Below are 22,636 nucleotides of genomic sequence, written 5' to 3'. Positions count from 1 at the left end.
TAGGTTTACTGTTATTTTTCTTTATTGAGAACCCTGAGGACTGTGCCAGCAAGGACAATTATAGAGATATTTGCTGCTTGAGCTAAAGGTTTTGCAAAGTAGTTACTTATGTTATCAGCAGATACTCTCCATTCATCGCCCCGCTCCTGATCTGTTGTCCACTGTTCCGTGCTTGCTCTGTGTGCTGGGTGGCTGGCCTCTGTGGCCTGAGTTACCCAGGTTCCCTTGTCCTCTGAGTCAGTGGGAGGCACTGGAAAGAGACCAGAGCACTGGAAGGGGGAGAGGGTCAATGACTGGTCCGTTGGCTCCTTTCCAGGCCTGGACTGATAACAGCTCTCCCCGGTCACTAGCTCCTGGGAGCTGCACCACCTCTGGCTGGGCCCTGAACCTGCCCATACCTCTGCAAGTCCATCCATTCATTAACCTCTCTTTAACCACCCACTGGGGACGTGGTGCCAGTTTCCTGCCAGGATCTCACGAACACAGCTCTCTATTCTTACTCCTCAGGGACACTGAGGTCCAGAGAGGCGGGCCAGCTTCTCTGCAGAGCGCTGCTTGGAGCCAGGACTCCGTGGTCCTGTGCCAGGACTTCTGCTTTTCACAGTTTGCCCAGGGAGGCGTCGCCTTATCTGCTGGCGACCCCCTCAGGGCAGAGGAGGAGGAAAGATCAGGTCCCTTGGATTCAGGACTTGAGAACCAGCAGCTTTGCTCTCAAGAGGCCGTTGAGTGGAAGGAGGGGATCACTCTCTTCTGGGACCGGGAGACCGGCAGCCACAGGCTCTTTGATCTCCTTCTTCCCCAGGCGGGGACCTCGTGCGTTCGGGTTAGCTGGCTGCATTCCTCTGTCCGTTTCCTCTCCAGCCCCTTGCATGTGGTCAGTGGTCAGCGAATGTCTGAAATGAATAGATATGACATTGAAGGCTGGGAGGTGGGGGTGGGGGATGACCAACAGAACAAGTTCTGTCTCCTTCCAGGCTCCCTGGGAGGTTGAGCATGTGAGTGTACGTGTGTGTGTGCGTGTGTGCGTGTGTGTGTGAAGTCTGGCCGGGCGGGCAGCCCTGGCTGTGGCTGCGTGGTTGTTGAGGGCTGGGGTGCCCGCCCAGGGCAGCTTATGGCATGAGGAAGGAATTCTCTGGGAACCCCGGCAGGCGGTGGGTGGGGTGCCCGGCCGACCGGGCAGGGAGGCTGCTGCACTGAGTCAGCCCTTCTGGCCCAACTCCGCCTCCCCTCGGGGCCCGGCTGCTGCGTCAGGGGCGAGGGCCCGAGGAAGCCCTGCAGACGACCTCTAACGGCCCCAAACCCTGAGATGGCACCGCCAGCGTGGGGGTGGCCATTCTGCCCCTCGCAGGCCCCGTCAGGGAGGACCAGGAAAAGCTCCAAGAGCAATCAGCACCGGGGGTGAAGTCTGGGAGGGTGGTGTGAACTCTGGCTACAAGAAGGAACCCGAGACTCACAGAGGTCTGGACCCTCTGCAGAATCGCATGGCAGAGCTGGGGAGAAGCCTGGAAAGGCAGGTGTGGTGGCAGGGAGGCGGGGGGCATGCTGGTGACAGGGCCTAAGAGTCAGACCTGGTGGCCCCTTCCCTCAGCACACGCCCCGAGTTCCTTCTGAGTCTGGGGGGGTGGGTGGTCTGAGCACCACCTCCTGGCTTCCCTCAACTCCTCAGGTCTGGATTGGATGGAGGATGGAAGTGGGTTCCTTGAGGTCTTTCTGAGGGTTCTTGGAGCTTGCCACGTGGAGGGTAAGAATTTGAGCATCTTTAGTTTGGGTTATAGGTTAAACATCTACATGGTCCAAAATTCAAAAGGTTAAAAAAAGAGATATGCTGAGAAGAAATCCGCCCCCCTCAATCCAGGCCCAGCACCTCAGTTTCCCGTCCTGGAGGCACCTCCAGTCACTGGCTCCTTGGGAATCCCGAGTTTGGGCTTTCTGACCGGACTGTCCCACCCTCTCTGTTTTCCTTCTAGAAGAGGCCCCCTCGGGAGGTGGTGCTGGAGGAACCCGGCCTTGGAGGTTAGGGCCTGAGCCAGGTAAACCAGTTGCCATGAGGATGGAGGCAGCCTCCTTCCTGGGCTTGATCTTTGCCCCTGCTTCAGGGCATCCCACTGAATCCCCTCAGGAGGGGTCAGCCCGTCAATTCTCCTTTCCAACCACTTAGAGCATCCCTGGAAGCTCCCGTCTCCTGCCTGGGGACCCAGGGGTCTGATACCCTGAGCCAGGGCTCCCACAGTCTCCTATTATTTGTCAGGATTATTTACTTATTTATTTCAGTTTTTATTTATTCTGGCTGCACTGGGTCCTCTTTGCTGGGAGCGGGCTTTCTCTGGCTGCGGAGAGCAGGGCCTCCTCTTCTTGCGGTGCTCGGGCTTCTCACTGTGGTGGCTTCTGTCGCACAGGCTCTAGGGTGTGCGGGCTTCAGTCGCTGTGGTGTGTGGGCTCAGAAGTTGTAGTTCCCGGGCTCTAGAGCACAGGCTCAATACTTGTGGCACACGGGCTTCGTTGCTCCACGGCACGCAGGATCTTCCTGGACCAGGGATCGAATCGGTGTCTCCTGCAACAGCAGGTGGATTCTTTACCACTGAGCCACCGGAGAAGCCCTCCTGGAATAATTTTTATACTCTCCCCATCCTCCTCCTCTTTGAGAGTTCAATTCTGGATAGATTTTGTGAACACTTGCTACATACCAGGCCCAGTGGGGACACAAATTAATGCAGACACAGCCTCCTCTATCTAGGAACTCATGGTCTAATGGGGAAGGCCAAAAAGGAGAGAGAGCATTACCATTCAAGATGGCCCCAATCTGTTCTCTGAGAGTAGAGAAACAAAGAAATTCCAGCCTAAGAAGCCTGACAACATCAAGTGTTGGTGGGGGAGGCATATCTCAGCGGACATACTTCTAGTGACCCATGAGAAGGTGACTTATAAAGGCCACTTTGGAGTACAATTCATCAACTCCCAGGAGGTTGAACTGCACCTTCCCTGAGATCCAGCAAGTTCACCTTCTAAGTTCTCACTCCGGAGTAGAGTTTTTAAATCACTTTTGAGCAGGTATCCTCAATAGGCCCACACTGAGATCCAGAACACACATGCCCCTTACGACACAGGACTTTCACCCTAATGGCGACCCCGAAGACATGTCATGCTGGTTATTTCCTAATCAATTCTGAGTTTTAAAAAGTGCTGATCTTTACCCTTTCAGCTGATTTCAGGACTCACTGCCCTAGAGACACGCAAGCGTTTGCATAAGCAGACAAGAATGTACACTGCAACACGGTTGTGGTAGCCAAAACCTAGACAGGACTTTCATGGTCACCGACCAACAGATAAACAAATTGTGATGTGGGCAGGAAGTGGGCTGTCACCCTGCTCCATGTGCCAGAGGATGCACGCGGGGTGACACTATTTATTCAACATGTAAAGCCCCGCAGAGAGATAGGAGAGATAGCGTACATTGTTTATGGATACATCTGTACCACGTGTAAAAACTGCAGGAAACAGTATTCCCAAATCAGGGTCCTGTCTGGAGGGGGACGGGAGAGCTGGGGCAGGGCCCGGTGTAGATGGGGAGGAGTCTGATGGGCTACAGTCCACAGGGTCGTATAGAGCTGGACACAGCTGAAGCAACTCAGCATGCATGCACCCATGGAAGGAACCTCAACTGAATTTTGTTTTTTCATTTTTTAACTGAATGGTTTAAAAAAATGTATGTTGGAACTAAATTTTGCAAAATATGAAGATTTGACAAAGTTGGAGGATAGGTACAGGCCACTAACTCTCTTTTTGATCTATTATTTTAAATATAATCTTATTTCTGAAAGTATTTCACAATAAGATTTAAAAGATTGCTGCTCTGGGCATCTGGGAAGGAGAGTTCCTTCTGACCATGGGAATAGAAAGCGGGGAGTGGTTGAGTGGGAGTGGATGTGGTCCTGGGGAAACGAGCTTGAATGCGCTCAGTCCTTCTTAACCAGGGGGTGCCATGCTGACCGCTTTATCCCACTGCCCCCACGTGTCGGTATGGTATGCTCCCCATTTAACTGATGGAAATGGAGGCTGGGAGAACGGCCTCTGGAAAAGCGGCAGAGCTGGGCCTCGATCCCAGGCCCATGAGAATCAGCCTATGCACTTCACAGCAGCATTCTGGAGCAGTAACCTTTGTGCCTGCCAAGGGGTGGGTGGGGACAGACAGGGTCCGGTGTGCTGAGCTAAGTCCTGTAGATTTGATCATGTGGGTGATGAGGAAACAAAAGGGGTGCGTGAACTCACTGCAGCTGTATCATCAGTTTCTTCATTTTATTATTTTTTAACCAACTGAACCTTTCTTTAAACAAACCCTACCTCAAAACCCAGATGCATAAAAGCGCTTCCAGTGGAGATGATTTCTAAGAGGCAGGTGACGGGGGTCTGGAGCCCAGGGGTGTCTCCTCTGGGAACACGGGATGGGTGCCGTGGTCCAGAGGAGCACCCCGAGGCAGTGTGTGTGTGGCAGGAGGCTGCCGGGGCATCCCTCCCAGGGCTTCTCAGCCAGATGACGGTTGCTCTCCCCACCTCTGAGTGCTTCCAGTGGTGGAGGGACAGAGGCTCAGAGCACTCCTGACCTGGGGGTGAAGGGGGAACCAGCGGCAGGTGCTTTGGGCAAGATAGGCCTGACCTCCACTTCCGGACTGTCAGACCTTGGCCGAGTTATGGAACCCTCCATCTGAATCTTAGCAGAGGAAGGACACGGACCCTTGGATGTGGCTGGGGCAAGGAAGGCACATGTCCAGAGTAAAGCCGCTGGAGGGGGTGTTTCCAGCGCACTCCTCTTCGTCATCACTGACGGGGGCGGGGACTGGCAACTGGCCCGGCACATAGTGGGCCCTCGAGAAATGCTTGTGGAACAAATGCATATGTTTCCTCTCTGTCTGCAGGAAATGCAGTGGAGTCCTGACTTCTGGGAGCAAGTGAAGCTGTTTCAGGGGCTGGCCCTTCCCAGCTGGGCTCCGGGGACAGATGGCTGAGGCTCCAGGGTAGTGCGAGGCCCTGGAGAGACTACTGGGCAGGCGGTCAGGAGCTGGGGGTCAAGGGCTGGGCTTCTGGTTCCAGTTGCCATGTACGGGGCTGTGTGACCTAGAGGTCTGGTTCTCCTTCTCCAGGATTTGCTCATCTCTTTTTGGCAGAGCGGCCAGGGTGAGGTCTTTCCAAGTGCAATTTGCAACTCATTTGGTACATTTAACAGAGCAATTTAGTGGTTCACAATCAGTATTAAAAAACAAAACGAAACAAAACAAATAGAACAGAAAATATCAGAGTGCAATCACAGGTCATAAGGGTAAGTATTGTTTTGTGAAACTATTGTTTTGCTTATAGATAGATGACGGTGCCGACAGGTCTGAGGTAAAATTGATTTGCTATTGTGGTGAAATAGACTGGTGAAAAGACTGGAAAACACTGAACTCAGCAATCCTGGAGGGGTCCTCCTCTCCCATATTCTAGGGGTCTTTGTGAAAAAGCCACAGGCCCAGGGGCTCCTTACTCTCTCCCCCTGGGTCAGCAGCTGTCTCTGGGCTCCTCGACGTTCGTCCCTCCGGGGCCTTACCCCCCTACCCCCAATCTGCAGTCCCCTCCTCCCTTTCTCTCAGGGTTAAGCCTTCCCCTTCCCAGGAAGTCAGTGTGGGGGTGTCGGAAGGGAGTAAACGTAATCCAATGGGTGGCGCTGGGGACTCTATCCCAGAAGCTAAAATAAAAGGACTAGGAAGCAAACACCCAGCGCCCCGGGACAGAACAGAAAGCAGGAGACCTGGGGACGTGGGTTTGAGGGGAGGACTTAATGAACAAAAGCTCAGCGGCGACACCGCAGTGGGTCACTCCCAGGGGGTGGCCCTGGTCTGGTCCTCGTTGGCGCTCGGGTGCGCAATTAACCAGCGAAGGTAGTTTTCACTCCTGTCCCCCTTCTTCCCCCCTTAAAAGAAAAGAAAGAAGCAGCCAGGAGTTTCGGAGCCAACTCCTGGAGAGGGAGCGGCTGAACTGATTCGGAAGTTGGATCTCTTTGTACACAGGAATGCGGCGAGGAAAAACAAAACCCACCCCATCGCTTCATTTCCTCCAAGCCCTAGCACTTTCTATTGTGCAATGAAAAGGCTTTTTACGTTAAGAAAAATGAATCCCGATGTGCGCTGCGAAGGAATGAGCGCGCCTCTCCGCGCAAGACGGCTCTCAGCTGGGAGCGGAGACGGCGAGGTGGCCGCAGGGCGGCCGCAGCCAGGGCGCTCCGGGGCACGTCCTCCGGGCGCGGCTCAAGGGAGCGCCCGCTGGGGCGCCCGGGCTCCCCCTTCCGTGGCCGCCCGCCCAGCCCTCAGCGACTCGAGGGCCCAGTAGACTTTTCGGGGAACCTCGAGGGCGGAGAGCTCCCGCTGGGCCTCCCAGGGATGGCGGCTCCCCAAGTCTGGCTGCGGACTCGCCGGAGCTGGAAATGTCCCGGGAGCCGTCGGGATCGCGCGGGTCCGGCGGCCGCCTCGGCGTCCGGGAGGCTGGGCCGGGACGCGCGAGGGGCGCGGGAGGCGGGCCGGCGCACGTGGGTGCCGGCGGGCGGGCCGGGGGGGCGGGGTGTGGCTTCCCCGCCTCCCGGGTGAGATTTGCATGTGTGTGCCGCCGCCCCAGACTTCCTGCTCCTCTGCGCCGCAGGTACGCGCGGGCCGGGCCGGGCGGGCGGGCGGCGGGTGTGCCGAGACGCGGGCACCTCCTCACCCGGACGCCACCTCCGGCTCCCGGGCCGCGCCGCGCCGCGCCGCCTTCCGCTCCGGGGGCCGCCAGCCCGCCCCGGCCGCCCCGAGAGCCCGGCTCCGAGGTGGGGGCGCGCCCCGCTCGGCCTCGCGGGTCTTCGCCTTCCGCACCGCGCCTGGCCGCGCGCCCCTGGGTGCCCCACCGCCCCGGCTCCCCCGAGGGCCGCAGCCATGAGCGAGATGTCCAGCTTCCTCCACATCGGGGACATCGTCTCCCTGTACGCCGAGGGCTCCGTCAATGGCTTCATCAGCACTCTGGGGTGAGCGAGCCGAGTTCGAGGGGGGCGCGGGCGGGGAGGGGGCGCGATGGGCCCCGGTGCCGTTTGCATGCCTTCTGCTGCCTCCCGCCGTCAGGGGACCTGGTCGTCCCCCAGCTTCAAGGAATGGGGGAGCGGTTTGCCTCCTTCTTTTAGAGAAAGGAAGTGAAATACTTGCCCAGGTAGCAGTCGGGCGCCCCGCCTGTGTTGGCAGGAGGCGCCCCCATCGCGAAGCCTCCACCCTCGCACGCTCGCCTTTCTTCCTCAGAGGCGGGGGCGGGGGTGGGGGGCCTGAGACTTCCTCTGCAGGTGGGCCGTGTGCGGGGGGCAGGTGGGTGGCTGTGGCCTTAGTCGGGGACAGGCATCCGGGCCTGGACGTGGCCGACTCTGGAGCGGGGCGGAATCGTGATGGTGGTGATGGTGAGCGGGTGGACCAGGAGCCCGGGCCGACTAGTTACAGACCTGCCGCACCTTCGGAGGGTCGCACCTTCTCCTCCGAGCTCTCTCCTGCCCTGTTCCCTGTCTCTAGGAGTCTCTTCGCTGCCCTCTCCTTCCAGGCGTCCCAGGTCCCGCCAGGCGGCCCCTTCTTTCCGCCTCTCCCTGGCAATTTCCTGCTCAGCTCATCTGGCGCCCCTGGGTCCCTGGTCCCAGGATCTCTGGAGCACTTTGCTAACATTAATTAATTCTGGCCGCCACCCCACAGGGTCTGGATGAGCAAGGAATCTGGTCACGTCCCTGGAGAGGGCCAGGCCCAGAGCTGGCATAGGGCAGGGAAAGAATGAGAGGAAATGGGTTTATCTTCCGAAGGGCAGTTGAGTGAGTCGCTGGGGCGGAGGGGAGAGTGGCTCCTACACCTCTCCAGCCCCAGGGTGGGGCCTGTTACCTGTGTCCCGTTTTAGTCTGTGGACTTGTGTTAAATGGTCTCATCTACCACACCCAGCGGTTCTTTAGGATGAACCCACCCTCTTCTGCTGACCCGACTCATCTGGACGCCAACTGGCTACAAGGTGCCTTCTCCCTGGGGGTTTTGGAGGACAGCCTTGGCACCCTCAGCCCAGGGCGAGCTGACCCTGAACTCAGGAGGTGGGAGTCACCTGACTCCCTCGGTGTCTTGTGGGGAGTTTAGCTTTAGTCGTGTGGGAGATCTCGCGGGCTGGAGGGCTGAGTCAGCCAACGGAATTCCAGCATACCTCGCGCCCTATCTCAGCACCTCCAGGCCTTCCCTGCGGACTCCCCAGCCCGTCGATCTCTCCCCACTAGTCTGCCTTCTCTTTGTCGGTTTCCCAGAGGATGGGAATGGGTGAGCGCTCGGTGAGCTAACCTCCCCCAGAGAGCGACGACTCTCAGACTGCCCCTCTGGCCAGACTGCCCGGCTGGCACGGAGTCAACACCTCTGATAACGCCAAGGGAAGGAGCAGAGGGTGTGGGGGGCACATGGGGGCAGATGGTGGAAGCCTCCTTTCTGCTGTCTGGACAGGTCCGGGGCTTTGGGGAAATGACCATCTTCTCTGTTGCTCAGTGTTAGGGCTAAGCACCCTCTTGGGGGCCTTTTCAGCACCCATGAGATCTAACAGAATCAAGGGAAATTTTTGGCGGGGCCGCACTGTCTGGCAGGTGGGATCTTAGTTTCCTGACCAGGGACCCAACCCACACCCCCTGCAGTGGAAGCGGGGAGTCCCAGCCACTGGACCACCAGGGAAACCCAAGGGAAACGTCTCCTCCTGCCGTTCACACAGGCCTCATCCGCTTGCCAGGGATTCCCTCTATTGCTTCCTAACACAGCTCCCTCTCGCCCCAGCCCTTCCTGCCCCAGGAAGCGGCCTCTTGCTCGCCAATCTGATTCTGAGGCTGGGCCTGTGACTGCCAGAGCCCTCCTGCTCCGGGGGCCGGTTCCCAGAGCTCCCAACTTGCCGCTGACGCCTGCATGCCTGCCCTCCCAGACGGCATTCTAGCACCGGCATGTGCTGGCCCCAAATTAATTGTCTTTCTTTTTTTTCACCTCCTCTTCACACCCCCAATGCACCACCTGGATTGAGATTCCTGGAACCTTGTCCTGTCTCTACCTTTGTTTCTGTGTTGCTCCCACCCTTCAGCCAGTCTCCACCTGGGTAAATCTAACTCACCCTCTCAGACCTGGTGCAAAGCACCTCCTTTGTGAGATCCAGCCCCCCCCCCCCACCCCCACCCCCCCCCGGACCAGGGCAGAATTAACCCCTTTTCTCTTTTGCTTCAAACTACTTTGTACAAGTTCCTCTGTGATGTTAATTGTATTGTTTGACGCTTTATGATTAGTTGGAGGTTTCTCCGTAGGGCCTTCTAATGCTGGGCGCTCTGCCAGACTGACTGATTAATCATCCCATTTATCCACTCCAGCACTGTGCTGGGCACATGCTCAGAGCCAAACTCAAGGGAAGAATGATTTCTGAACACCACAAAGCATGGCCATGCGAAGTGTGGTCCTTAGCCCAGCAGCATCAGCATCACAGAGAAGTTTGTCAGAAAATATATAATCTCACACCCGAGCCTGCCCTACTGAATCAGAGTCTGCATTTTGAGCCTAAAATTTAGACATTTGATGTCTAAAAGAGAAGCATTGCTCTCTGTGATTCTCCCCCTGCTCCACCCTAGCTAGAATCTTTCTGCCTCCATCCTCAGCTCTGGTCCCACTTTGCCTTCACCTTGGCTGTTTGTGCCCATGTCTGTGAACCCTGGAAGGTGATTTGGTTCAGTTCCCAGGCGATCCCAATGCTTGGTGCCCCAGAGGTGCCCAGTGAGGGCTGGAGGAAGTGACTTTGGTGAGGACAAGGGCAGCCTTGGGGGCCAGTGAGGCTGCTCAGCTGGGAGGTGGAAAGTGCAGGCACTGGTGGAGGAGGGAGTCTGGGGCAGCCTTCAGATTCCAGCCGAGCTCTGCGAGCCAAGTGGAGGAGGCCAATTAGAGCTGCCTGGGTAATTAGAGCTCCTGGTGACGATTGTACATTAACTCTGGGTTGGAAGGACGGGAGGGGTTTGGGGAGTGAATCTCGGAGCAGGCTGAGACCTCGGCGGGAAGGGAGAGCAGGCCCATGCGTGTCCTTGGCAGGAGTGCACGGCCGGGACCCTGCCTCATCCATCCCCCCCCCCCCCCCCCGGCCCCCGCCGTGGGAGGCAGCAGAGGTGGAGGGGGGCCACTGCCAGTGAAGGATTTACTATGGCTTCTGGCAGTGGCTGGGGGGAACTGGCCCCGAGTGTGGGATGGGCCCCTTGGGTCTCATATGATGGGTCAGATCGCCTCTGACTGCCCATGGCTGGGCCTTGGAGCACCATCTGGGCTCAGGGCCTCTGGACGAGTGTCACTCAGGGCTTGGTGATCACAGGGGGTGTGATCTGCTTTTCCAAGAGGGTGGGCCTTGGAGGTCAGGACCGAGGGAACGCGGAGGTCAGTGTGGAGGAAGCTCCGGGTCTCAGGGTCAGGACCTACTTTGTCACTAACTGGAGGGGTGATTTTGGCAAGGCCCTGCCTCTCACATCTATTGCTATCTATTTCTATCACCTCGATTGTCCTCTAAGGTGCTCTGTTGCATCTGAGAATCCCTGTGTGTCTTTAAAAAAGAAAAATCCAGTTCCAGCATCCCATGTCAGACCAACGGTATTAACACTTGTAGGGGTGGGGTCTGAGGTCTGCTCCTTGGTCCAGAAAGCCCATCTCTTAGTTTTCATCAGACATCACTAAGTCATTCAGCAAACATTTAATGGGCATCTACTATGTGCCAGACACTGTTCTTGTCACTGGGGAATCAGTGGTAACCAAGACAGAGTCCAGCCTATTCTAGTCTGTACAGTGGAGAGCTGGGAGAAATGGTCCCTAAGAGCCTGTTGAGTCTTAAGTCTCTGAGACAAGGGTAATTCCAGGAGGGGGCACTGGCCCCCCCATGCAGACCGAATTCCATGGGCAGATGTCTGAACTGCCCTTGGCTTTCATTTAATTGTGATTTCACTGGAATGAGATGTTGGACTTAGCCCTGTCCTGCGCCCTAAGGTAGATCTCAGCCTCCTCTAGACCAGTCCATACAACTCACTGGTTTTTGGAAAATACATATTTTTTTTTCCTTTCTTAATTAAAAAGTTTTTGTTTTTGCTGTGCTCCATGGCTTTCAGGATCTTACTTTCCCCACCAGGGACTGAACCCCAGGCCCTGGCAGTGAAAGTGCCAAGTTCTAACCACTGAACCGCCAGGGGATTCCCATACTGTTTTTTTCCTGATTAAAAAATAATATATGCTCCATGGAGAAAACTTGAGAAAACTAAAATAAAAAGTTATCTGTAATACCACTGTGATTATCTTGACAGCCTCTATATGGACTTTCTAGTCTTTATGCACCCACAAATAAACATGTATAAAATGGTCAAACTGCACATCTGGCTTTGTGTACTGGCTTTTTGGGGAGAATACATTAAGCTGTGTGTTTCCCATGCATGCTGGCCTACGAGTGTTGTGGTCACAGAGGGCCCCGCGGTATGATGTACCTCACTTATTTAAGCAACTCTAGTCTTGGGCATTTGGCTTGTCTGTACATTTCTTGCTGTTCTACACAATCTGCACTGAGCATTCTAGTCCATACCAGAACACCAACTTGTCCAGTTAACCTCTTGGGACAGGTTCCCTGAAGTGGAAGTCCAGGATCAAAGGGAAGGCGCACCTTTTTTTTTTTTTTTTTTTCTGTTCTGAGTGGCTTGTGGGATCTTAGGTCCCTGACCAGAGATTGAACCTGGGCTCTCAGCAGTGAGAGTGTGGCGTCCTTTCCTCTGGACCACCAGGGAATGCCCAGGCACATCTTTTCCCTTGCTGGCTCTCTCTAACTGGTGGTGGAGGTGGTGGAGGAGGAGGAGGAAGCTGGGATCCAGTGCCCCAGGGATGCTCACTTCACATCACGAGTCTGAGAGGACTGCACTAGGGGTGTGGGGAGTAGGACCAGTCTCTGCCCTCCAGGCAGGGCCAGGTCTGGCGTGGTGGCTGCAACACGGAGGGCTGCAGTGGAGACAGTCAGTGTGGGCGTGGCCCAAGGACAGAATCAGCTCCAAGGTCCTGCCGTGGGGCTCCTGGGACCCAGCTGCCTGCTCCTCCTGGGCCCTAAAAGAATCCTGCTGTAGCCAGCTGCTCCTGCTCTGCCCTGCCCTACATTCCTGACCCACGTCCCCTCCCCTCCCCTCCCCTGCTTGGCCCCATGAGGCTGTGGGTGGGTGGGGCAGAGGCTTGGGCTCGGGGTGGGGTGATATGCTGGATTTCAGGGTGGGGTCATGGCAGCTTTCTGCCCTTCCTTTGGGGGGAGGCATCTGTGTTTTGATTACTCCTGAGCAGATTCCTCCTTGCAGTCCATCCCCAGGCCTGCTCACCACACTTCACCCCCTGTGGATCTGGGGGGCTCCTCTCTGGAAGTGGGGGCTAGAGCAGGGCCCACATCTCCAGTAAGTTCATCACAGGCCTCAGCTCCGAGCCCCCCACGTTTGTCACCCTGGTCGCGCCCAGGGTGGCGGTGGTTCCCAGCATTTGTACCTGCAGCCTCCTGCATGGCGGACCCCTGGGGAGGTGGGGGGTGACCCAGCAGGAGTCTGCCACGGCTACTGGAGAAGAGGCTGCAGGATTTTCCACACCAGGGCAGAAATGGTCCTCCCCAGTGGACCTGGGGTGTGGTGGGACTGGGGCTTGGAGAGGGGGACACATTGCAGAGGGGTTGCCACTCGGGGAGATGGGCTGTGGGGACTCCTGGCTGGGGCCTGAGTGGGGAGTGAAATGATCACAGTGCCTGTAAAGGTTCATATTTGTTTGGCTGGCAAGTATGCAGAGCCAGAAGAGACAGTGAACATAAATCTTAGCCCAGGGGCAGCTGCAGGTGTTTGAGGCAGACACCTGTGCATATTTGGTTTACAAATCCCTCTCCCATCACTCAGCCAGCCAGCCAGCCAGCCATCACCCCCTTCCTCCAGCCTGCAGGAGAGCCAGCTTTACAGGATCTGAGTTTAGAAATAGGGTGGCGGGGGTGACAGGTCGTGAGAGGGAGAATTCAGTCTGTGTCTCAGAGATGCTGTTCCTGCTGGCAATGGGTGGACTTTGCCGAGTATTTACAGCTCTGGTCAGTGCTGTCCCTTTGACCCCTTACCACCAACTGGAGGCATATATATAATTTATAAAAGCAGGAAAAGGGACTTCCCTAGTGGTCCAGTGATTAAGACGCCACACTGCAGTGTAGGGGGCACAGGTTCGATGCCTGGTCTGGGAACCAAGGTTCTGCATGCCTCGCAGTGCTGCAAAAAGAAAAAAAAAAAGGAGAGAATCATTCAGAACACTTACATATCCACCACCTAGACCTAGTCATTGTTTACATTTTGCCATATTTACTCTGCTTATTTTTTGTTGAAGTATTTCATGGTAGATTACATGCAGTGCATGTTTTTGCCTCTACATCTTTCATTTTACGTTCCTAAGAAATAGGCTGTGTTCTTGTGTACAGTACTGTCATCACACCAGTTAGTAATTTCCGAATAGCATCCAATGCCGGATCCATAGTCCAATCCACTCCATTGTTCTCAGTCTGGCCTCGACCACTGGTGTCTTTAAATTAGGATCTGATCAAGGTCCATGTGTTAATTTGATTCATAATGCCTCCTGAGTCTCCTTTAATCTGAAGCAGTGCCTGCCCCCACTTCTTTCTTCCTCACCCTGATGGGGAGGCTGTAGACAGTCTCCCTTTGTGGAGTCATCAGGGCTGCCCTTGCTGCTCTGTTTCCCAGCGAGCCCCGCAGGGTCTGCAGCTGGGTGGCCTAGGCCTCGGGGCTGCCCTGCAAAGGCCCCTCCAGCCTCAGTTATGAGGCAGGTTGGACGGGCTCAGAGCCCACTCCCTGGATGGAGTGCAGGAGAGAGGCCTGGGGGTGGGCTGGGTGGCCCACAGTTGCCCCTCTTCTGTGCCTTTTCTGAGCTCTCTTGTCTCCCCTGCTCCCCGTCCCTCTCTTCCTTGGCCTAATAGAGACCCCAGGACTTGCCAGAGCCCATCCAGCCCTGAGAGCCAGAAACCCAGGGTCTCAGAGGGTTGGCCTCACAGGCAGGCCTGTGGGCAGAGGCAGTGCTCTGAAAGCTTGTGCCCTGGCCAAAGGTCTTTATTTCTGTCTGGTCAGGTTTAATCACATTTGCTGCCTCTGTTCCTCACTGGGGAGACTCTTGGGGTTCCCCGAGAGCCCGAGTGTGTGGCTTACTGTCCTTTCTAGACATAACCTCTCTGAAAGGATGAGCCATGCTTATTTTAAAGTCCATATACACTGGTCCCTTCGGTGACTCCGGGTGGATCCTTGGTAAAGAAAGACGTGTAGAGGTCAGGTTTATGGGTGTTTTTCTGCAGGGATGCAGAAGTGGACTGCTTTTCTCTGATGAGCCAGGGATCTCAGCCAGTGAATCTGGGTTACTTGCCCAGCATTCCTCCCCACCCCCACCAGCGGATGTGACTCTGAGTATTTGGGGAGGGGGAATCCAAGGCCTCCATCCACCACCAGCTGATCACAGTGTTCTGACAGTGGCTGCTTTGGGAGTGGCCTTCCGTGGGTCTGGCCTAGATCTGTGGGGTGGTGGCCAGTGCCCTGGGCTGGGAGTCAGGAGATCTGGGGTCTGGAACTGGCTGTTCCTTTAACCGTGCGGCCTGAGCTCCTTGGTCTCCCCCTACACCTCTCTTTCCCAGGCCAGATCAGGGAGGGGCTGTCTAGGGATCTTTGGGGGTCTCCCCAGTCTGCAGGCCTCCTTCCTCAGCTGCTCCTCTGATAGTCACTTGCACCACTTCTGGCTCCCTTCTTCCTCCTCCTTATCTAATCTTTCCTGGCAGCACTGACCCGCCCCACTGCCTTTTCCGTGGCTTTCACCTGATCTCAAAGTCCACCCCAGGCAGAATGGGGCCAGCTAGGCCCCTGGATGCATCTGCCTTTCTCTCTTCCTTCCTACCAAGGTCTGGGGGTGCAGACCCTGGGGCATTTTCAGGGCAGCGCCCTCCACATCCTTCTAGAGCAGAGCTGTCCACTAACTCCTGCTCAGAGGGTCCAGGGCAGGCCTGCCCACCGACTTGGTGCCGGACCCTCTCTCTCCTCTCACGCCCTCCCCTTTCCCACCATGCTGATCCCTCCTGGGCCCTGTACGGTGCAGGCTTAGACCCATCTTCTGTCTGCCACTGTCCTCAGTTGGCGAGAGTGTAGAAGGCAGCTCCCTACTCACAGGACTCAGCAGCGTGGGCAGGAGCTCCCGGAGGGCGAAGACCACACCCAGCACATCCTCCCTTCGCAGTCCAGTCTTGTGGGACTGATGGAGACCTAGACTGTGCAAGTGCCACCAGCTACCAGCTGCATGGTCCAGGTGGTTTCTTTAACTCTCTGAACCTCACTGGACTGTGCTAAGAATGGGATGAGGTACTGGGTGTAAAAACGATTTATAAAGTAAACGTGTTCCGCACAGTGGAGCGTCGGTTCTTCTAAGGTGATCTTGGCTGAGGCGCCCCCCCCCCCCCACCTTTAGTTGGTGGGGACAGACAGGGAACTGGCAGGATCGGAGGTGTGGCCGGCCTTGAATGTGGCAGGACGCAGGGCTGGCTGAGCGCGGGCGGGAGTAGGCCATTCTCCAGCCCTTGGACGGGGATGGAGGCGCTCAGGCGGGGAGGGGTTACCTGGTTACGGCGCCAGGTGCGCATCGGAAGCCAGGCTAGTACAGTGCACACAGATGCCCCCACCTTGAGGGAGAATGGGGGGGGGTACGGCCGGGATGTGGGTGCCACCAGTGGGAAGGGCTCCCCCGGGGCGGCCCCCCGCGGGCTCCCGGGCTGGGGAGGAAAGCGCCGGCGCTGGCGGCTCGTCCCCACCCCTTCGAGCCCGCCTCCTGCCGCCCCCGGGCGCGCCTGGCCGGGGCCCAGCGTCCTGGCGGCGGCTTGCAGTGGAGGCAGGCCGGGGCGAGGCCGCGCTTGCATTCCCTCCGCGACGCGACTGGGGCGACGGCCGCACGCGGGGAGCCGAGTTTCGCTCCACGGCAGGGGCGGGGCCGGGGCTGGCCGGGAGCGCTCCGCGGCCTCCGCGAGTAGGCGGGGCCTCGGCGGGCCGGGGCGGGGCCTCGGCGGGGCGCTGGGCCACCACCTCTCCGCCTCTAGCTCTACCCGGAAGCTCGGAAGTCCCGGCCGCGCCCCCTGAGGCTCCCCCTCCATCGAAACTTAGCCGTCGGATGTCCCGGTCCTCGTGCCGCCCTCTGGCCTCCGGGTCTCCCTCCGCAGCCCGTACGATAAGGGCTTTTCCGCTTATCTGTTAATGGCTTCACGGGACACCCCTCCCTTCCCCGCCCGCCCGATAGCACCTTCTTGGGATGCCTCAGCCCTGAGGAGGAGCTTCTGAGGGACGGAGCGGAGACTTCCGCGGGCGCGCTGCGGGGCAGTTTGGGACTTCCTAAACACCCTGCCGCTGGCTGCCCTCTTTGTGGTGGAGGGCTGCGCTCCACATGGGAAATGAAAGGATGGGGAGGGCGAGGTGCCACCCCTCAGAGGCTGCAGGGGAGGGGTGCAGAATGTTCCCAGGCTGTGTTGATTTTGCTCATCCAGGACCCGCACTTGGAGAAGGGAGGGAGTGCGATGCTGGATCCAGGAGGAGGTCCCGAAAGTCCCATCTTCCTGAGTCTGTTTTCCTGGTGCCTTCCAGGAGCCCCCTGCCGTTTTTTATTTCATGGTCCACACGGTTTGCTTTTCTGTTCTGGTCGTCCATACAGACCGTTCCTGTCCCCTCTTGGCTGCCGATCTGGGGTGTTTTCCTTTCTGACCTTGCTTGCAGTTCTGCTGGAGGCCACGCTCCCCTCCTGACCAACCCCTCCCCTTCTCTAAGTGGCTTCAGCTTGCACTCCCCAAACTTGCCCTGCTCTGTAAACCACTGGGCACTGGGAGGGGCTCAGTTGGAGACAGCAGGGCTTCAGAAGCTATGCCAGAGTAGGCGGGGACAGAAGGACATCCACAGAATGACCAGGCACATGTATGCCAGGGGGATTAGGAAAAGCACGCCAGGCATCCAAACTTGCATGTCTTTTTTTCCTCACGTGTGACCCAGACAAAGAGTTCCCAGAGGAGGGATGGAGGGTTTCTGAGGTGAGGATGGGTTTTCCTCAGATTGGGAGTCTCTGGGGAGATGTCCTTTTCAAGGGCCTTATGCACTGGTCAGGATGGAGGCCGAGGGGGTAGCCCAGCCTCTCTCGGTTGCCCTGACTTCCATAATGCCCTATGGCTGTCCAGTACCCCCAGCAGTGCCAGGTCCCAGCCCTGCCCCGGCTTCCTCCCCTCCCCTACCAAAACTTACCCATCCTGCAACCCCTCCTCTCAGGGCTTTGCCAAGAGACAGCCCGCTAATCTGATTCACTAATGTCTTACAGGAAATTCTATGAATTATTCAAGGCTCTGCACAGCTCTTGCCTTTTCTCTCACACCTTCTCTGATTGGCCAAGCTCTGACCTCTCCCTTTCTTGGACGAAGTCCACAGCTGGTAGCATCACTTGGCACCCATGTGTATTCCTTAGATCATGAACTCTTCTGAGTCTGTGACTTGTCTTCCCAGTGAGGTTTTGAACTCCCTGAGGCAGAGACCTTATCTTTTGCTTCTTGTGTGCTTCCCTCAGTAGCTAGTAAAATGATTAATTCACTCAGTATGTATTTCGAGTGTGCCACTCCGCGCCAGACGGGTGGTCCAGGTGCTGGGGATACAGGAGGAAGCGATACAGATGCTGAACTCTGACCTTGACATTCACCAGAGGAGAGCGCAGCAGGCCAGCGTCAGGTATGGCTGTGTGTGAACCTAGTTGGGGTCCCTCCACGGGAACACTGGCACAAAAGAAGGGGCAGAGGTAGAACAAGTCTTTGGGGGAGTGATTCCCTTTAAAAGTGGATCTCTCTCTTCAGGTTGCCTCAAATATCAAAGAATTCCCAACACAATATTTATTCACAGATTTCCAAGCAACTCAGACGCATCCCTGTCCTCATGAACCTTCCCATCTCGGGTCGGGGAGGAAGAGGACCCCAAACAAACTGTAGCAGGCCGGGTGGTGCTGTGGTGAACAGTGAGGCGGGCAGGGGTATGAGAAGTGTGAGAGAGGCAGTCCACAGTTTTTAAAAGGATAGGGAGGAAGCCCAGCCAAAGAATGGGTCATTTGAGCCAAGATCTGAAGGAGATGAGGGAGGGGTGGAGCCAGGAAGGTGTCTAGGGTAGAGAGTGCCAGGCAGAGGGAAGAGCTGGGTCAAATCTCCTGGCAGGTTTGAGGAGCCTCGAGGAGGGCGGTGGGCTGGAGCAGAGTGGGCAAGGGGCGGGGGGTGGGGAGGAGATGAGGTGTGAGAGGTGAAGGGGTCTTGTGAGTTCTTGCCTTATCCTCTGAGATGGGTGGTTTTGGAGGTTCCCAGGAGAGCACTGCCCTGATTTGACTGACCTTTTAAAGGAATCCCTTTGCTGCTCTGTGGAGGACAAGCTGTAGAGGTGAGGGGGTGTCAGGAGACCAGTGGGGAGGCAGTGATGTCCAGGTGAGAGCCGCTGGGGGCCTGGACCAAGTGGTGTTGGCGTGATGAAAAGTCAGATTCTGTACATATTTAAAAACATTTTTATTGAAGTCCAATTGATTTACAGTGTTGTGTTAACTTCTGCTTACAGCAAAATGACTCATTTATAATATAGATTATTTTCCATTATGATCTCATCACATGGTATTGAATATAGTTCCCTGTGCTTTACAGTAGGACCTTGTTGTTTATCCCTCCTGTATATAATAGTTTGCGTCTGCTCATCCCAAACTCCAGTCTCTCCATCCCTCCCTGATGCCCCCCTGCCCAACCCGCGGCAACCACAGTCTGTTCTCTATGTCTGGGAGTCTGTTTCTGTTGCAGAGATAGGTTCATCTTTGTCTTACTTTAGATTCAGATTCCATACATATTTTAACGATAAAGCCCACAGCGTTTCCTCACAGGTTAGCTGTGAGAGGTGAGTGAGAGGACCAAGCAATTGGAAGGAGGGATTAGCTGGATGCAGAGAGGACTTCAAGAAGAGCAGGAGCTCCGCTGGGAATGTGCTGAATCCAAGTGGAGACGCGGAGTGGGCGGTTAGATTACGAATCTGGAGTTTGGGGGAAGAGGGACAGAGGGAGGTGGAGGCGGAAGTTATCAGTGAACTTACAAGTGGTGCTTTGAACCCATGCCGTGTGGCCAAGATGGCCAAGGGCCTGAGTGCTGGTGGAGGAGAGAGGATGGAGCTGGAGGCTGGGGATGGGGAGCTGAGTGGGTCCTCACCGCAGGCCCTTCTCTCCCCTTCCTGAGGCTGCACCATTGCCTTCAAAGCCCAGCTCTGCTGCTTGCTGGCTGTGTGTCCTTGGCCAGATCGTTTGCCCTCTCCATAACTCCTGCAAAAACAGGGGAGACTTAGAAAATGAAATAATATATGAAAACATTAGAAGCAAAATCCTGCTCGCTGTCATTATTGTTACTGTGGACTGTGTCGTGCTAGTGATTCCAAAGGGGAAACCCCAGGCTCCTGTCCTCAGGGAACTCATGGTATAGACACCGCAGGGAGCCGCAGAGGAGACGTGGCCGCGGGAGAGGCCAGGACCAGGTGCTGTGGGAACTCGGGGCTGGGTGGGTCGGGGGACGCCGAGGCCGGGAGGGCACTGGCCAAGGAAGGCTTCACCGAGTAGCAGGGGCTGAGGATAAAAGAATGAAAGAATGGAGAGGCTTGCAGGGGTAGCGGTGGGGCAGCTGCTGGGACCACTCTGTGGAGATGAGAGGTTTAGCACAGCTGGGGCAGGGAGGTTGTGAGGCTGGCTCGGGTGAGGTCAGATCACAAAAGGCCTTGTTGGCCAATCCAAGGAGGGGAGGAGCAGAAGGAGGCTTTGGAATTAGTTCTGTGACTTGAGACAGACCAATGTTCAAACCCAGTTTCCTCCTCTATAAAATAGTGCTCATGACTAGCTCCCTGCGGGGAGTTGGTGAGAATTCCGAGGCGGAGGTTGTGAAGTGCTGAGACAGAGCTGGTTGGCCTCTGAGTTGGCTGGTCATCGTCACCATCATTGTGTTAGAGCCTTGTGTGGCGTTGAAGAATGTTAAATGTGGGGATGGATGGATGGATGGGTGGGTGGGTGTCCTCCAGAGACTCAGGATTAACCCCAGCCAGGATGGAGGGGAGGAATTTCAGGCCCAGGGTGATCACAGCGGAGGGTGTGGAACGGGTCTGACGGAGGCTGGGAAGGTGCTACGTCTGTTGTCTTGTCTTGGAGACCCGGAGGCTGTCCCCTAGTTTGGTGTCTCATAATCGTTTCTCACCAGCTTTTTTCTGGTCTCTCTGCCTCTGCTTCTTACCCCGTTTGTCTTTCTGGCTCTGCCTTTTCTGTCTCTCTGTGTCTCTCTGAGTCTCTGTCTCTCGGTCCCCTTCTCTCTCCCTCCTCCATCAGGTCTGGGTGGGGTCTCAGGGCCTTGCCAGGAGTTACGTGGGCAGTGTGTGCCAGCGCAGACTGGCTGCAGACCCCCAGGATGCAGCTCCAGCTCCATCGGGGGATGGCCGTGGCGGATGGCATGTGCCTCTGAGCTTTTTGTGGGGGCTCCCCCACCCCCACCTAGGGGACCTCGCCTTTTAACAGTGGTGCCCAGAAAGGGGATGACTTGATGGTACGGGATTATCAGTGATGGAGAGAGAGGTTTCTTTCTTTTTTTTAAGTATAGTTGATTTATACTATTGTGTTAACTACTGCTGTACACCAAGGTGATTCCATTTTACATGCATGCATTCTTTTTTTTTTTACATTCTTTTCCATTCCAGTAATTGGATACTGATTGTAGTTCTCTGTGTTGTTCAGTAAAACCCTGTTGCTTATCCACTCCATATATAAAAGTCTACATCTGCTAACCCAGCCTTCCATTCCGTCCTCCGAGTGGTCTCTTTGGAGGCCGTCCTGGTGCCCGGGGCAGCCTGGGCAGGCGGGGGTCTTCTTTCTGCTGACTCGCTGCCTCGTCCCGCAGGTTGGTGGATGACCGCTGTGTGGTGGAGCCCGCGGCTGGCGACCTGGACAACCCGCCTAAGAAGTTCCGAGGTGAGTCCTGCACGGCCCGCGCCGACTCTCCTGCCCCGCGGAGTCCTGGGTGTGGACGCAGCCGGGGCTCAGCGGGTGGGTCAGGCCGGGCGCCTGTAGCCCTCGTGTCTGTGGAACCCCCGTCGGCCGAGGACGCTATCTTGTCAGGGTGGTCTCTCTCCACTTTCGTGGGGGCACGCGGTGCTTCTCAGGGGTGCACCACCTCTGGCCGGGGGCCTGTCCTCCCTGCACCGTCAGGGCTCTGTGCGTGACTGGGGACCTGCTCAGGCCGGAGGAGGCCCGGCTGGGGGCCCACGTCCCGTCCTCCCTCCTCCCTCCTCCCGCCCCAGGCGGCGTGGGTGTCCTGCCCGAGGGGGCTTGTGGCGCGGGCTCTGGCTCTGCCGTGTGACTCTGGGCGTCCGCCCCCGGCTCTGTGTGGCCTGTGGTCCGTGGGCGCCTCCGCCCGTCCCGCGGGCCTGGGGCTGAAACCCCGCTGCCCCGGCGCCCAGCAGGGGAAGCTGTCATCGGTGACTCCCTGTGAGGCTGAGGCAGGCAGACGGATCCTGGGCGTGGTGGGCAGGGTGGGAGCGGGCCGGGACACGCCGGGCGGTGCCGCCTGTCTGCCCGCGTGGCTGCTCCTGGGGGAGAGGTCAGCTGGGATTGTCCCGAGAGGGATGCGGTTGAGGAAGGGAGCAGGACTCAAGAGGGCCCTGCGGCCTCCTGGGCATCTCTGCCAGGGCCTTGCCCATCCGTCGGAGTACGGAGACAGAGCGGGTCCCCCCAGGCCACGGGGGACCCACATCTGCTGTCCTGCTTCCATCCATGCCTGAGTGGGCTCTTAGGTCGGGGCGTGCCTGGCCATGTGTCCCCTGTGTCCAGCCCCGTCTGGCCACACTCCCTCACCTTTTCCCCGACTCCGGGCCCCTCCCCGGTTCCCACCAGCACCGCCGGTGTTCTTTATCGGCCTTGCTCCTGATAAACGGGGAGGGCTCAGGGTGCGCATGTGGGCCACCTGCTCGGACCGCCCTGGTCCATGAAGTCGGGGTGGGGGGCAGTTAGGGTGAGGGCAGGCACACCGGCACGTTCCTGGAGCCGGAAAGAGGACAGCTGGCACTTCTGCTCTGGCTGAGGGCTTCGCGTGAGTTCTTAGGGAGAACTTAGGGCTGGAGGGCTTGGTGAGGGTCCCGAGGCTGGGCTGTGCGGGGCTGGAGGGGGTCCGGGGCCGACAGGAGAAGAGAAGGTGGCGGTGTGTGGAGTCAGCTGTGCGGCGAGGTGGGCGGTGGTGACGGACAGTGGGGTGTGGTGGACCAAGGCTTGCCCTGGAGCTCCCGGAGACAGAGTTTGGGGCCAGTTTGTGACAACAAAACCTCTACTGAGCAGAACAAGTGCTCCTTTGACTTCTTGCCCTCCTCCCGCCCCCTCCTTTCTCTTCCTCCTTATTGTCCCAAAGCCCGTGAGCAGGGCCCCCCCCCAGCCTCGGGGGCTGCCCCGTGATCCCCGGAGACGCCCGGGGGGCTCAGCCTCCAGCCTCCTTCCTGCCCCCTCTGCCCTTGGCC

General features: G+C 57.2%; 1 protein-coding gene and 1 long non-coding RNA gene across 3 annotated transcripts in view; both read left to right on the top strand.

The window, feature by feature from the left end:
• The first annotated feature begins 386 nt into the window (after positions 1-386).
• Positions 387-5,009, top strand: LOC139031461 (uncharacterized). The gene is made up of 2 exons (XR_011483955.1): positions 387-823; positions 1,968-5,009. It is a non-coding gene; the product is annotated as an uncharacterized lncRNA (long non-coding RNA).
• Positions 5,010-6,772: 1,763 nt separating this feature from the next.
• The window catches only part of ITPR3 (inositol 1,4,5-trisphosphate receptor type 3), a 67,562-nt gene continuing 51,698 nt past the window's right edge, over positions 6,773-22,636 (top strand). The window contains exons 1-2 of one of the 2 annotated variants that reach the window (XM_070456597.1): positions 6,773-7,021; positions 21,031-21,101. In XM_070456597.1, the coding sequence (XP_070312698.1) occupies positions 6,933-7,021; positions 21,031-21,101 (160 nt within the window). In that variant the 5' untranslated portion in view covers positions 6,773-6,932. The remainder of the gene's footprint in view (positions 7,022-21,030; positions 21,102-22,636) is intronic. The other variant, XM_070456596.1, reaches the window with a different exon arrangement.

The sequence above is a fragment of the Odocoileus virginianus genome, chromosome 27 (genome assembly GCF_023699985.2).
Source record: "Odocoileus virginianus isolate 20LAN1187 ecotype Illinois chromosome 27, Ovbor_1.2, whole genome shotgun sequence".
NCBI lineage: Eukaryota > Metazoa > Chordata > Mammalia > Artiodactyla > Cervidae > Odocoileus > Odocoileus virginianus.
This window is presented reverse-complemented; position numbering and strand designations above follow the sequence as displayed.